The sequence below is a fragment of the Dipteris shenzhenensis genome, chromosome 16, assembly GCF_047967505.1.
Source record: "Dipteris shenzhenensis isolate YYH24624 ecotype China chromosome 16, Dip_SZ_1.0, whole genome shotgun sequence".
In the NCBI taxonomy this organism is placed as follows: domain Eukaryota; kingdom Viridiplantae; phylum Streptophyta; class Polypodiopsida; order Gleicheniales; family Dipteridaceae; genus Dipteris; species Dipteris shenzhenensis.
In genome coordinates, this window is record NC_141611.1 from 35,978,130 (window position 1) to 35,994,965 (window position 16,836).

The following is a 16,836-nucleotide window of genomic DNA, read 5'->3' on the forward strand; positions in this document are numbered from 1 at the left end:
AGCCTTATTAACGAATAAAACAAGGGAACATGCAAGCATTTTGCCATCACGTCCCAGTATACCATATGTTTAGCAAAGATGGCCTTTTCTCACAGTTTTTGCACTTTGTCCTTGTTTAATTATACCAGGGACGAAATTGTGAACTGCCAGGCTCATTGCATACAATCCTTAGCCTTATATTAGTTATGATTTGTTGAGCCACACCTCGAAGCATTAAAATTGATCCTTTATTAAAAGTTCTCGTATCATACCACAGTCCACATGCTCACGGAAGCAAGTGCGATATCATTACAAAGCCTCCTTGAGCAAGGGACAAACAAGTAAAAACTTTATCTTTGACTTGGAAAGAGGGGGAGCCTGGAGGTCCAATTCACTTTTGGAAGGCTCACACCTTCATAATTGCCAATTGGAGAGCAAGTAAGCACCGCCACATAATGACTTCAGAATTGTGCTGCAAAGAAGATGGGTCCCATGATCTTTACTTGTACCGTTTAGGTTGAGGACCTTGCTTTTACTGCATCCATTTCAATCAGAAGCTGGATGTTCTTGAACAGAGACCCTGACCTATCACCTTTGACACAAAGTCCACCCAGCTACTGCATTTTGATGCACAGTTCTGATCTGTCAACGACCTTTGCTTATCAAGCATTAGAAGAAATGTGATCAGGAACTACAGCCATCACCACCAATCCTTGATACGCAGCCAGCATGACCTGATGAAGAGTACAAAGCATGGGAGCTCTGCAGCATGTACTCCCGAAGTCTATGCATGAAATACAACAACTTGCGTCTGTCATCAGGTTTCGAGATTCTGAGTCCACGATTTTGCGGATACCGATATAAAGTGAGATCATGAGTGGGTGCCTTGCTTGCAATCTGCCTCAGATATTCTACTTTGAAATCTATTCTGCAGAAGAAGAATTCTTCACCTAGCACCTTAACTCCATACAAGGTCTTGATCTTGAGCTCTCCATGACTTTGTATAAGGTTTGCCTGACAGGCTGCAACCATAGCTGCTGCTATTTGAATATCGCCTTTCTTGTATCTCGTGTCAAATTTATGAATGCTTTCTTGAAGAACCCAGACTATCCCTTCTCGGTTTCTCCCTTCCCTATCTGAGAGCAAAGTGTAGTTCTCACCACCTGCTCTCAAGGAGAGCATTGAAAATCTCACATAAAGTTCTAAGCCATCATTTAGTTGACATTCCATTATCAGAAAGCCTAGAAGATCACGAAGATACAAGTCAAATCCACTAGAAGCATCCAGTCTGTTCAGAAGAATGTCCTGCAACCGCTGAATGAAAAGCCTTTGAGAAGTTGATAAAGATGGATAGTCATGAGGCCTATATTTGAGTATTTGAGAGACAGAAATTTTATCCAGCTCCAAATGCTTGAGGTACCCTGGTAAAAGAAACTTTGAAGAATCCGGAAAAATCATACAGGGATCATCAGTCTCTTTCACAATTATCCTCAATAAGCTTTCTTCCTTTCTTCCAAAGGTTGGTCCATGTTCACTCAGAAAGAAAATCTCATCTCCCATCTCTTGGGAGGACTGAATATATCTCGAAGGTGCAAGCAAAAATTTGCACTGCAAAGGATTTGACCTGGAGACACAAAAAAAAAAAGGTTCAAACCATGTGGCAGAGCAAGCCTCCTAACAAAGCAATTTCCCAACAACTGACAGATTCTGTATGACTTTTAAGATGCCTTTCACGGGGAAAGCAACTATTTCACAGATTTAAACCCAAGTTAATCTCAATTTATCAAAGGTTTATCTTGTTAAAATTCAGGCACACGCCTTCTCTGAACGGGCAAATTGATGTGTGTGTGTGTGTGCCTATGGGATTGGAGTCCTATGCAAGAAGTGTGTGAGTGTAGGTGTGCTAGAAGGTTCTAGTTAGGTGTGTTAGGTTGGTGTGATGAGTGAGTGATCATAGGAGGTGATTGATTGAGATAATCAGGGAGATAATTGTGGATCTGGGATCTACCTACATGGAGGCAATTGCCTATATATGTAACCACTCTATGAATAAACAACTACATTTGTGTCTCATTGTTTCTACATGGACTTACACGTGGTATCAGAGCTTGGTTAGAATTTGAGAAGCCCTTTGCGCCAGACGTTCCCTGCTTCTGGGCGACCCTTCTGACCGGTGGGATCTCTAAAATACGTTGCCATGAAGACGCACTGCCTCTCTGAGTATTCTGCGCCACTTCTGCAATGCTGCTCACCTCAGTCAACAATCTTGTAATTCCTCTTAAAGGAAGTTGGGTGACACCAAGAGCTATCCAAAGCACAAATCTGAAGGCAAATGCTTGAGTAATTGAGGTGTATACATGAAAAAACCAGTCGACATTGGAGCTTCTGGCTATGGCGACCTGACATGACATTTCGCCCAAGCTTGGTACTGGGTCTTCTCTAGTCCTATATCTTTCATTGCGCAACAAAAGCCCTCAAAGAGCTGCTCTCATCTGGTTGAATTTCATCCTCCAAGTTTACATGTACTCTGCAAGCATTTCTAGTATATTTTTTGGAGTTTCGATGCTACGCTAAATGCTTGAGGAGTAAAACACTCAGTTCAGAGATTATTCTTCCAAAAATCAGTTCAAAGTATGTCATTTCAGTTCAGAGAATGTTAGTTCAGTTGGTGCTAATCTCTTGACAACATGCCAACCTCAAGTTCTCAAAGCTCTTCCAAAATCAAGAAGACTACAAAGACAAAGTACAAGGTGAAGAAGACTCCAGTTAAGAGGTTGTGGGAGAAGCCAACTGGTTATGATTATGCCAAACAATGTTTTTCAGAATTCTTATCTTGTAATTTGCATCTATATTTTTGTTCAGAAAGATTAACCTTTTGTAAAGGGATTAGACATTGCCATTAATTGGGTAAGACCTTCTTAAATGGCTTCCAAACTGAAAATAGATAAGTTTTAAGGAGAGGGATTCCACACTTGGCAAACAAAACTAAAGTTTATTCTCATGAAAAAGGGAATATGGAAGGTAGCAAAGGGCAAAGAAACTAAACCTACAACTAGAGAAGGAGAAGCTTCATGGCTTCCAAAAGATGAAAAAGCTTTTGCTATAATTGCTCTTGGTCTGGATGATTCCTATATTCATCACATTGATAGATGTGAGACTGCTCATGCTACATGGACTCATCTTGAGCATGTGTTTGGAGCACAAGGAAGATGCTCTAAGTATAGCTTGCTTATCAAATTCTGTGACTTAAAATTGGATAGGGGAGAGTCCATCTCTTCACATCTAAATTCAATGAAGAGCATTTTGACACGGTTATCTGGCATCAAGTTTAATCTTGGTGAAGATATTGTAATTGCCATTTTACTTAAAAGTCTCATTGAAGAATATGGCACTATTATAACCACACTCACCAATATTCCAGAGATAAGTCTGGTAGAAATTGAAGCATCACTCTTGGAGGAGAAGAGAAAGATCAAACAAAGAAGTGATTACAAAGAAGGGGCATATTTGGCCAAAAGCAACTTAAGCAACTTCAAGGAAAAGAACAAAATGAAATGTAACTTTTGTGACAAACTTGGACACTTTGAAAAGGAATGTTATGCCAAAAAGAGATGTTCAGCCAATCTTGTTGAGGAAGCGAGAAACTGAAGAAGAAGAAGAACCAGAGAATGTCAAAACTCAAGCTCTCACTACTTACAACACCCAAGTCAAATCTGACAAGGGTAAGGATCCATGTAAAGCAACAATTTCTTAATTCTCTACTTCGATCACGGGAGCAGCACCACGAATCACCTCCCAGCCATATCTCGCTGAGGCTAACAAGCAGACAGAGATCTTCATTCAAAAAATCAACGTGAATAATTTTCTTCTCTTCTCTCTCTAGCCTCAGCAAGCCCCAATTCCCTAGATAGATCTAGATGCCACATGTCATCCATATAGGGCCTTCCTAATGCACCATTTCACTTCTCTCTTGGGATGCATTAAATTCTTTGCCCCTAGGCACAACCTTTGCATTAGGCCCTTGGCCTTAGATCTACCTAGTCTGGTGCTATCAGCCCTCACCTAGGACCTTGACATTAATTCCCTCCCGCTCATTTACATGAAGCGCAAATAAATATATTACAAAGATAGATCCTTTAAGGGAAATGTCGACTGATTCTTCCAAGGTCATGCTACCTCGGCTAGAGCGTAACAATCCTTCCCTCTTCAGACATCAGCGTCCTCGATGATAAAATCTGGGAACCCTCTCCGCATACGGATTCCCAGGTAGCTTCGGATAGAGGCTGACCATGCCATGCAACCAACACCGTGGATATCTTCCGATTTTGTATTTGCATTGTTCCTCGGTCCAGGATTCTTGTTGGTTTGCGCCTTGCAATATCCTCTATCTCCTGAAACAAAACCACACCTTCGATTAGTGAGTCACCTGTATGTAAAAATTTCTTTAAGCGCGAAACATGAAAAACCGTGTGGCAATTCTAATTTATAGGCTACACTGCCTATTCTCTTTAGAATTAACCACGGCCCACAGTATCGAGGTGATAACTTAGCACACTCTCCTGAAGTCAACGACTTCGAGTGCGAAGAAATTTTGAGAAAAACTTTTTCTCCTTCCTTAAATACTCTTATAGACCGGTTTTCATCCGCATACACCTTGGCTCTATCCATAGCCTGGCGGATATTAGCTCTCGCAAGTGCTAGCATCTCCCGCATCTGAACTACAAAGTTCGTGGCACTAGGCACTTTCTGAGGTACTCCAACTATAGTTGGATTGGCTGGTCTATAACCATAGTTCAGCTCAAACGGACTGAAACCGGTAGAGGAATGTTTTCTATCATTGTAGGCAAACTCCAACAATGGCAACCATTTGTCCCACGCATGTTGCCTCAATGACACATATGCCCTCAGCATATCCTCTAAAGTCTGGTTGACTCTCTCCGTCTGACCATCCGTCTCAAGATGATCCCCACTACTCATTCCCAACTCAGTCCTTAGTGTCTCAAATACCGCTGTCCAAAAATGACCGGTAAATCTGACATCTCTGTTTGACACTATGGATCTAGGTAATCCATGCAGACAAAATATATGTCTAATGAACAAATCCGCCACTTGCGGGGTACTAACAGACTCTCTAGTTGGAATGAAGTGAGCCATCTTGGTTAGACGATCAACCACCACAAGGATAGAATCATACCCTCCTTGTGTTGTAGGCAGCCCTACAATAAAGTCCATGGAAATGCTCTCCCACTTACTTAGTGGTATTTCCAAGGGCTATAAAAGTCCGGGTGGCTTCACCCGCTCGGCCTTACTTACCTGACACGAGAAACACCGTGTCACATATTCATGAATATGTTTTTTCATCTTTAGCCAAAAGAAATCTCGCTTCACGAGATCACATGTCTTCTCGACTCCTGGATGTCCCGCACACGGGCTATCATGGCACTGTCGAATGACTCTCTGCCTGAGATCATTCTGACTAGGTACTACAACCTTGCCAATTCTAACTAGCATACCATCCCTTATGGTATATCTTGCATAAGTTTGGCCTTTTCTGGATGCCAGGTCATCCTTTTCATTTTCCCCGGGTTTTAACACATGAGCCTTAGGCCATAAGCTTTGGACAAACTCATCCACTTTTTGAGTTTCTCTAATCTCGGTCATTAGAGCACTCTCTAATACCGTGAAACTCAGGTTGTGCATAATGCGAGACAACGCATCAGCCACCTTATTATCTTTTCCTCTTCGGTACCGAATCGTTAGATTAAACTCCTGCATGAGCTCTGCCCACCTAGCTTGGCGGCCCCTCAAGTCAGGCTGCTTACAAAAAATGTTTCAGAGTATCATGATCCACATCCACATAAAACTCTGAACCATACAAATAATGCCTCCATGTTTTCAGAGCATGGATAACAGCATACAACTCCAATTCATGAGTTGGCCAATTCCTTTGAGAGGGAGAAAGCTTCTTGCTTTCAAAGGCTACTGGCCTTCCCTCTTGAAGGAGAACTGCTCCTACCGCAATGCCACTTGCATCGGTTTCTAGGAACAACGGTTTCTGGGGATCAACTATTTTTAACACCGATCCTGAGACCACAGCTTGTTTTATGGTGTTAAAACTTTCTTATTGATTCTGCCCCCAAGTAAAAGATACTTTATCTGAGGTTAGTCAATGGCGATACTATTCCGGAATATCCTTTGATATGCCTTCTATAAAACTGGACAAATCCCAAGAATGATCGCAACGCGGTCAGACTCTGAGGGATTGGCCAAGTTAGTATCGCAGCCACTTTCTTCGGATCCATTTCTACCCCCTGTGGAGTAATTATGAATCCTAAATATTCAAGCCTAACCATACAGGCTAGCCAGTCTGCTCTGCACCACCCCTGCGTCCCAAATCACAGCGTACGTGCCAAATGATCTCGCTCACGAACTACTGCTATCCGTTCCAGCACCACTCCAGGCCTGTCGTAGATCACGTGAAGGACCCAATTCCTTGCCTATCATGTGCTCCACGCTATCGTCCGCTGCATCGTTGCAGTCTGCCCGTCGCGTGGGGTTTATGACCAATAGTTAGGACTAGCTACACCGATGCCCCACTTCCCGTCGCAATCTGCGTCAACCAAAGCTCCAATAACAACTCAAAAGCCTCCGTCAACATAGACCGCTTCAATATTCGTCGATTGCCCCGCATGGGCTCTCCGTTAATTTGAGATCGATCACGGATGGTCAACGTCAAAAGGCCTGCCTAATTCCCGAGTTCCAGCTACGCCCCCCTTCCGTGGTAGTTACGAGAGCGCCATCGATCAGGGCATCGTCAGTAGCTCCATCGCGGTTAGCCCGTCGCCTCGTCACCTATACTCCACTCTATACGTGAAGGCCTTCTTATCCCCTATCTAGCTTGCGTAGGCCATCATCGATCGATGCTTCAGCCAATCCGTAAGCCAGCGCCCGATGATCACCGCGCTGGTCGTCAATTCCATCCTAATCGTAGCCTTGGGCTCTGATACCAATTGTAAAGCAACAATTTCTTAATCCTCTACTTCGATCACGGGAGCAGCACCACGAATCACCTCCCAGCCATATCTCGCTGAGGCTAACAAGCAAACAGAGATCATTCAAAAAATCAACGTGAATAATTTCCTTCTCTTCTCTCTCTAGCCTCAGCAAGCCCCAATTCCCTAGATAGATCTAGATGCCACATGTCATCCATATAGGGCCTTCCTAATGCACCATTTCACCTCTCTCTTGGGATGCATTAAATTCTTTGCCCCTAGGCACAACCTTTGCATTAGGCCCTTGGCCTTAGATCTACCTAGTTTGGTGCTATCAGCCCTCACCTAGGACCTTGACATTAATTCCCTCCCGATCATTTACATGAAGCGCAAACAAATATATTACAAAGATAGATCCTTTAAGGGAAATGTCGACTGATTCTTCCGAGGTCATGCTACCTCGGCTAGAGCGTAACAATCCATATGTTTTCTGAGTTATGTGTGTATGAGGTCAATAATGGTTCTCTGCCATGGATAGTCCATCCTCAAATGATTGTTAGTCTTTTGAGATTTTTCCTTGTTGGACTCATTAGGCTTTACATACATAGTCTGTGTCCATCTCCCAGTTGTAAATCAAGAATCCTATGAGTGAGTCACAGGTTGGGGCCATGAGTGTTGCCACATGATAATGGGCAAGCCATGGAGCATCCCATGTACTACTGCTAAAGGATGAGGTCATCAATTTATGAGGAGGAATGAAGGGGCAAATTGATGTGTGTGTGTGTGCCTATGGGATTGAAGTCCTATGCAAGAAGTGTGTGAGTGTAGGTGTGCTAGAAGGTTCTAGTTAGGTGTGTTAGGTTGGTGTGATGAGTGAGTCATCATAGGTTGTGATTGATTGAGATAATCAGGGAGATAATTGTGGATCTGGGATCTACCTACATGGAGGCAATTGCCTATATATGTAACCACTCTATGAATAAATGACTACATTTGTGTCTCATTGTTTCTACATGGACTTACATCCTCACACTAGAACCCTTAACCAAATGCAGTCCTTACCAATTCAGATAGATTGACAATAAAGAGAATAGATGCAACGAAATGAGCTTGCTTGCAAAAAGAAACAAGTTCACAGTTAGCTGGTTGGGTGAATATATCAGTCACCTGCTTGATAGGACTATCACAATCAGAGGGACAGCATGCAACACGAAGTACTCACATAAATAATAAAACAGTCCAAGAAAATTTGATTATTCTGCCCATCAAGCAATCCTTTTAGAGTGATTTTTCTCCTCGTAGCCCTTTCACACCCAACTAGATAACTATTTGTGACGAACACTGCTATTTTTGCCTACTTCTCAACGTGCTTGCTGTAGGCCTGGCAAAACAGCCATGATCATCCAAACCTCCTGTGCATTGGCGGGCACATCCCTCTCAAGTCCATCCGGTCTAAAATTGGAGAGACTGATGATGTGCCTAAGATAATGAACCTCGTCAACAAAAAAGTTTGACGACTTCATGCTGATGTAGAGAAAAAAGTCCTTCATATGCTAGAGAACATTTTTTAAAACAGAAAACATATGCTAGAGAGCATCAGCAGCAACATTTTTCTTGCCAGGTACATGCAAAATCTGAAAATGCAACATTGAAAGAAAGTTTTCCCACAGCATGTGTTTTTCTCACAGCTTTCTTTGAGTGAGAAAGTACCTCAAGGATTGGTGATCTGTTTGGACATGAAAATCAGCTCCTAAAAGGTAGTGTTTCCAGGTGGAAAGAGGATGTATGACAGCCAACATCTCTTTCTCATAAATCTGTGAATACATTTCAGCATCACTAAGCACCCTGCTCTGATATGCAACCCCTTTGGCATCCTGCATAAGCACTCCTCCTATGCTGCTCCCACAGGCATCACATTGGACATCAAAGGTTTTGCGTAGATCTGGCAAGATAATGACGGGATCGGAGCATAGCTTTTCCTTAAGCTCTTCAAACGCTGCAATATCCCACCTGAAAGGCACTCCTTTCTTGTGTAGAGCATGAAGGGGTGAAGCTATCTCAGCAAAATAGCGGATGAACTGCCTGTAGTACAAGCATAAACCTAGAAAGCTGCATACTTCATGGATATTCTTCAATGGTGACCAATTCCTAATGGCTTCAACTTTGGCAGGGTCCATCCTAACTCCATTTTTGGACACTATGTGCCCCAGAAAGTGGATCTCATGGATGAAGAGCTCACTCTTCTTAGCATTAATAAGCAATTTGTACTTCCTGAGCTCTACAAAGACAACTGCTAAATGCTCCTTATGCTCAGCTTCACTCTTAGAGAACACTATGATATTGTCAAAGAAGGTACCCACAAAAGCTTTGTGCTCTCTGAAGATTTTGTCCATCATTCTATTGAAGGTTGCAGATGCATTTGTCAACCCAAATGGCATCACAAGGAATTCATACAAACCAAATGTAGTTCTAAAGCTATCTTATGCACATCTTCAGGCCGTATCTTATCTGCTAGTATCCACTCTTCAAGTCTATCCAGCTGAACATAGCAGACCCCTCTAGCCTATCCAAGATATCAACAATCCTAGGTATAGGGAATCTATTCTTGATTGTTATCTTAATTAGAGCTCTGTAGTCTATGCACATCCTCCATGATCCATCTTTCTTTTGCACAAGCAACACGGGTGAACAATAGGGAGAAGAGCTTGGCTGAATTAGCCCCTTTTCCAAGAGATCCTTTACCGTGGTTCATGATGTCTTGCGGGGCTGCACTAACTCTATAGGGAGGCTTGCTTGGCAGAGAGCTGCTTGGGATTATATCAATGGTATGATCCTCAGGTCTTTCTAGAGGTAGTTCCTATGGTAGGGAGTCTGAAAAGAAATCTTTAAACTAAAGCAAAACTGTCCTCGCTTTTTCTAGCTTAGGAAGACTAGATCTTTCTTCATCTGGCTGTTTTTCTATTGCAAAAACTAAGTACGCTGAAAGACGCTGTTTCATTAGATTAGAAATGGCTGAAGAGATACGACTACATCCAAAACATGGGTTTTGCCTCTATGAGACAAAGTCAACGTTTTGTTCCTTCATCCAAAAGAGCTCCCACCCTGTAGTGCCAAGGTATTTCCAACACAACATCGCATCCATTCAAAGGCATGAAATAGAGTTCCTTCTTCTCTTTAGGTGTCATCCTCTATCGAGGCGCTACTCGCTTCTGTCCTGCAACAAACCTACCCAGAAAGGCTTTCCAAACTTTCTACCTACAAGATGAGTACATCTACTTTGTTTTTCATACTCATCTATATTTACGAGTGCATGCAAAGTCTTGCTACTAGACCAACGGTTTGTTACTTCTTTGTCGATTAGCTTATTGATGACTTATGGTTTGTATTTACTTGTTGGTTCACCTTATATCTTCAAGCAAGGCATACTTTTATTTTGCCCTTTATGTTGTGAGGTATACTTATATGTCTTTCACAATGAGCACATATGGCTAACTTATTGAGTACACGTTTGGCCGTGGTACCTATGGATTAGTTATTGCATCTTTGTGATATAACAAGGTTATGAAAGCCTTACAAAGGGTGGTTTAAAAACACCACCATTATGATGAGTTATAAATGGTGTTCTATAAACACCACCAATTTGAGTATTTTAACATCAAACCTTAAGGGCTTTTAGGAAGTTAGCACTTCCTCTATGCCTGTCCCCCAAGGCCAAAGCATCCACGGGTTTATTTGCACATAAAAATCACGTCCCCGTGACGCATAGGCACGTACAAAACCAAGAGAGAAGGGAGGAAATTTTCCCCATTAATAATCAGGAAATATTTTCCCCGTCAATGATTAGGAAGTATAAATAGAACCAGTCCAAGGTTGATACAGATGATACTAGCATGAAATCAAAGCTTTGTAAGGAGGCTAGAACACCTGTGATTTCTTTTAGGAAGAGTAGATCACAGAGGGGCAAATAAAAAACAAAGTGAGATATGTCAAAAGGTAAAATAGTATTCAAAAAGCTCAACGACAATACCTCTGATTCAAGTAGCAACTTTTACGTAGGGTGATAATTGGTTGCAAGGTGAGCAGAGGCACGCTCCCCTAAGGGTAAGATCATCCTCATAGACCTCCAAGCAGTCTAATAGGAAGGTTGATAGGTTGTTCATGAAATATTGATAGGTTGCAGGCATTGCGATGGCAATCTGATTGTAGCTAAAAATGTAGGCCATGAGGGATTATCGATGATGCAAAAGTGGTTGAGCTTGAGAAAATCATAGATACAAGAATCGACGGACAGTTGTAACGCCTGGATACAGTGAAGTTCAAATACAGGGGTTCCCACAGGCACCATGAGTTAACAAGGGGACTTTTCGCAGATTATCCTCACCTCTTTGCAGCATATATGCCCTTGCAGCTTGAGCCAAAAAACCAGGATACATCTTACGTGACAGGGCAGAGGCCAGAAGAAGGGCAACTGTCTAGCACAAATACGAAGCTTGTTGCACCACACCAAATATTTGAGCGAACAAAAAAGCTATCAGAAAAAAGGCAAATGCCCAGCAAAAATTCCAAGCTTGCTGCATTGCATCACTCACATAAAGCATTGGACACACCTCAAGCATGTGACAGATAGCTGCCAGAGGGCCCTGATCCCAGTCGGAAGAGAAAGAGAAGAGTCCAAAGAGCCCGCCAGTGCAGAAGAAACTCTTGCTGGAAGCTCAACCAAGCAAGGGTGAAGGTAGACATAGACAAGGGCTCCGAACACCAGGTCAGTATATAATGAGGCCTAGTTCCAACTTCAGCAGAAGGGGATGCCATTGCAATCCTCAGCTTGGCATGCTGCCTATATGGCAGTAGGAGCTTTGGAAGGGCTCCAAACACCAGGTCAGTATACAATGAGGCCTAGTTCCAATTTCAGCAGAAGGGGATGCCATGGCAATCCTCAGCTTGGCATGCTGCCTATATGCCAGTAGGAGCTTTGGACAGCACACAAGGATGATCTTGGGTTTTAAAAGAGCCTGCATGGGCAGCACAATAGCAGGAGGAAGACCAACAGCACAGGAACAGCGCCAAAACATCCTACTCCAGCAGTGTTTAGGGTAAAGGCCCTTTATAGGCTTAGATCTGGCCTGGATCTGGTCTGTAAACGAACAAACCAGGTTGTGCCCATTGACAGACTGAATTAGTCTGTGAAAATGGCAATCACAGTCCAGATCTGGGCTGCAAACGTCACAAATCTGGTTGGCTGGTTACAGGAGCCTTTAGAAGCTTCATTCTTCCAACATTCGCGCCTACAGAAGAGCTTCAAGCCTCCACAGTTCACTGAGGATCTATAGTGAGAATGCCCCCCTATTCCCCAGGTGTAAAGGAGTAAGGAAGAAGCTAATTTTCCCTCCTCCCTTATAATAGAAAGGCTCCCAAACCTCACCAACAATTGTAACACTCTTCTTATATCAAAAGAACAAACACTCTATGGTGGGGAAGAGGTAGTTGCACCCAAGAAGGCTCTCTACACAAATGTCACTCACATGCATGCTACACTGAAGCAGTCCTAGGGCTAGTGAGAGAGCAATTTATGTCAGGAATAGATGAGGTGTGCATGTGTCTACAGTAATGATTTATGAGCTTTATTTTTCAGACTACAGAGCATGAAGCATAAACTGCACAGGGAGATACACCTGAAACCGTCAAGGGATCGTTCGTAGATGTCCAACTGGGCAAAAATTGTTGTTTTCTAATGCCTACGACCTCACCTCATCCTGTAATATCGGAGTCATTAACTTCTAATCAGAGAGCAAACCCCCTGCCTGTATTAGTCTGGCCAGATTAGGAGGTGGGAGCCTCCATTACATAGGCATGGCCCTACCAGACCATGCAGTCTGATTGGGATAGTCTGGTTAACTTCCTTGATGTGGCCTTCATTCCAATAAGATGTTTTCATCAAGACAAACTGCCTTGGATGCATGTAACTGAACTTGATAGTTTAATTTCTGGGAGTACACTTGTATGGTGTCAACGTATAAATTAAGCAAGATGTTTCCCTCAACACAAAAAACAAACTGTTGTCGCACTTTTTCTTACGTGTGTAATCTCGGAGCAGTTGGGTTACTGGCCCACCTGTGAGCCCCCAATATGAGAAGGACAAGTTGCAGGGACACTTGTACAACCATCCGGTTGGATTACGATGGTTGGTTGGCAAATCGACGGCATAACGAGAACATTAAGATATCGGTAAGCTGGTCCAAGATCATACTAAGGTAGAAATCCATGAACAGTATACACGCGGACATTTTAAGGAGTATAGTACAGTTACAGATCTGATTCTCAGGTGCCAATGTAGAAGCCGAAATGCAAGCCCATGCAACTTGCTGTAAGATTCAGGCATGGAAGAGTAAAATCTACACGGTACAAAAACTTTTATGAGGGCGTAACAAAAACGCGAAACTGCTGCTGGTTCCTTAAAAAAGCCGAGAAATTTACCAAGTTAAGGAACATGCGAGGCCGATCCAAAAGCTTATAGATGCAACTTTAGAGATGACTCGTTGTTGATAGTTGCAGGGAAAGTAAACAAGGTGAATTATATTCAAATGGCCTGCCCAATTTCGTCAATATTTGTGTATAGAAGGGAGTTATGTTGTGTTTTTATTGTATTTGTTTCTCCAAATTTAGTCAATTGTGGAACCATGAATACAAGTTGGTTCTTCTATTAATTGTTTACACTATTTTGTGCCATAAATTTTTGTAGTTGTGTTGAATTTGTGGAGTTCTTGGGATGTATATTGAAGTCTCCTAAGATTGTAGTTGGAATTTGTTGTTGTACTTTGTTAATCATGGTTTGCAACATATTTATGAGTGTTGATTGTGGTGAGGAAGGGTGTTTGTAAACATTAATGATTGCAAACGTTGAATTTTGATATGTTTTAAATATTGTTAACAAACACTCACACCTTTTGTGTGTAATGTATTCTTGCATTTGCAATTGTATATGAGTTTTGCAATACTGACTCCATTGTTGTTTTGCAATATTGTGAAATTTTTCAATAAGAGTGATTCATTATTTTGGCAATGAAGTTCTTGGAGGCATAATATTGTGGCACTCATGAGGCTTTTGTCGGCGACAATGTCTTCATAGTGTGAAGAGAATGCTCTAGTATTTAGAGATTGCAATGTCATTTGTGTGTTCTTGTTTATGGAGTGGTTAATTTGTTGTGGATTCCATTGTCAAAGTGATCTCAATCATTCTATTTCTTTCACAACATTCTTGTTGATTTTGATGTGCTTAGGTTCAATTGGTTTGACGAGGTAAAGGTTTTCAAGGTTGCGAATACATGATAGTGCTGTGTATGTAAGGCCATGTGCCTTGATGAAAGAAGGATCAAATGCAAGGTAGTCCATAGATAAACCTTGCGAATGATGTTTGTTCTTGCAGTTGCTGGTTGTATTGAAAATTATCATCCCCCCCTCACCAGCCCCCTCCCTCCTCAGTTCGAACCCCCCCCCTTAGAAGCCTCCCATTGGCCACAGCGTGACGCCCCACCCCAAATTTTTTTAAAATTAATTATTAATTATTAATTAAAAAAACCCTAACCTAACTTGACCCTAGGACTAACCCTAGCTAGGTTAGTTTATACCTAGGTTACGTCTAACTTAGGTTAGATTAGCTGTACCAATCTAGTTGGTTAGTTGGTTTAACTGTAGGTTAGTTAGTCATAGTTAGGTTAGTCTAACTTCTAGTTAGTTAGACTAATTGGATAGTTAGGTTAGGTCAACTAATTGTGGTTAGTTTATCTAACTATCATCAGTTTTAACCCACAGTTAGTGTTATAGGCTAGTTAGACTAACTAGAATTCAATTGGTTCAAACCCCTCAGTTGGACTTAAAGTCCATTCACACCAACCTTAAGACCAAGGCCCCCCGCCCCCCCCAAAAGGCCAAATTTACCCCTACTTCAACACTTTGTATCGCGCCCGTTTGGGACCCAAACTGGACCCCGTTTGAACCAAAATTTCACACATGGAAACACCACGCTATAGGCCATTTTTCGAGCCCATTGCACACCATTTTGGCATCCCTAGCACTCGCTCATTCATGACCCCGTGCGAGCCTCGTTTCGCACTAATTTGCTCGTATCTTTACGCCGTGACCTTTGATTGACGATCCGTCTGCACCAGCAGATTTTCCTACACACATAGGACAATCTTAGGCACATTATTAACACGATGGTCCCCACAACACTAACACAATTCTAACCCTCCAAACAAAACAACATCAACACCCGCACTTGCGACAGAGACACCCTTTGCAAATCTCGCCCAATCTGCATGCAACTACGTTTTGGCCAACGCCTCCGACTCCAACACTCGCCGAATCTGCATACAACTCCATTGCAACCACCGCCCTTGACAATCCTCTACCCCGAATCCCCCCCTGAAATTCAAGCAATCCCTTTAACTCCTCCATGCCACAACATGGCCGGACACTGTTGCGACGATGATGGGGATATCGACCTCGATGCAGAGGCTGACAATTTCTTTAATTAAAGAAATAATAACAATCAAGGCAAGCATCCCTTGGGAAAACTGGAACTTCCCAAATATAATAGTAGGGGAGATCCAGCCCGATTCCTCCAGCATTTTGATACCGCATGCCAAGTAAGTGGAGATCAATCCCATGAAACCAAGGTGGCTTGGTTTCCCATGGCCTTAATTGATGAAGCATCTGAATGGTACCTAGACCTTTTAGTAGAAGAGCAAGCCACATGGGACCTACTTCAAATAGAATTTAAAAGATGCTTTCAAACGGAGAGGCTACAAGATGATCCCGCTCTCCAACTAAGCAAGATCGAACAAGGCCATTAAGAAGATGTACGCACGTACCTGGGCAAGATGAAAAGATTAATCGCCAAATGTGACCCATGGCCCGATGCAAAGTACCTCACAGCCTGGTTCATTGCAGGACTAAGGAAGAAAATCCGAAAGGATATGAAAAAGATTAGCAACTATGAAATGTTCAGTGCTGCTCATGCGGCAACCATTGACATCAAGGATGGCATGACCGACTCTAACACTAGCATTGATGATGGCAAATCTAGTGCACGAGATAAGTGCTTGAAAAAGAACAAATACAAGTCCACTGCCGAAACATCAAATGAAGATCACCTAGAGGCCATGACCATGAAGCTGAAAGAAGACATGATGCAGGCCATGGAATAAAAACTTCACTTGTCTCAGCTGCCACCAACTCAGCCATATCCACGGTGAGAAAATGTCTAGTGTCGACACTGCATGGTCAATCATACAGCAAATGAGTGCCCGATCTTAAGAGCCAGGATCACTACACAAGCAAATCCACTGCCAAGGTTGTGGTGCCATATCTACAGTTGCATCTTCAACATGCGCAACAACCCGCCTCAACCTCAACAATACCAAGCGGCACCCATGCCAGTGTACAGGTAACCGGCACTTGCACAAGCTCCCCCAGCTCCGAGGCTAAATCCTATTCCCGTTCGGACACAAGTCCCATAATTACTCAAGAATCCAAATCCACGACCATATCCAAGAGCACCAAATTCAGCTCCTCAGGCAGTTCCAATACATCAATTACAAGCCAAGGAAGTAGACTTGCCATTTAAGTATGAAGCAGAGTACCTAGTGTACTATGTAGAAGGTGCAGAGGGTCTAATACCAGTTTATGAAAATCAAAGTATGTCCCAACACATATTGAGCACCAATCAAGTGCTACGATTGTGGAAAAAATCACCGGATCACAGAGTGTCCTCATCGTGGTAGCCCCACTACTTTCCAACCACTCTGCAGAGATTGTGGCATAGGACATGCCTGTATGGATTGTCCCATGAAAAATAAAGTCCCAC

At 42.7% G+C, this 16,836-nt stretch overlaps 1 protein-coding gene across 2 annotated transcripts; it reads right to left on the reverse strand.

Moving 5' to 3' along the window:
• Positions 1-245: 245 nt before the first annotated feature.
• LOC147892898 (uncharacterized) lies at positions 246-13,582 on the reverse strand. 2 transcript variants are annotated; one of them, XM_087387648.1, is made up of 2 exons: positions 13,446-13,582; positions 246-1,603 (listed from the first exon to the last, which is right to left on the reverse strand). In XM_087387648.1, exon 2 carries the CDS (start codon positions 1,537-1,539, stop codon positions 664-666), a length of 876 nt encoding a protein of 291 aa, XP_087243774.1. In that variant the 5' UTR covers positions 1,540-1,603; positions 13,446-13,582; the 3' UTR covers positions 246-663. The 2 variants fall into 2 exon arrangements, with proteins under 2 accessions (XP_087243774.1, XP_087243775.1); XM_087387649.1 differs by lacking the exon at positions 13,446-13,582 and adding an exon at positions 13,047-13,090.
• Between the last annotated feature and the right edge of the window lie 3,254 nt (positions 13,583-16,836).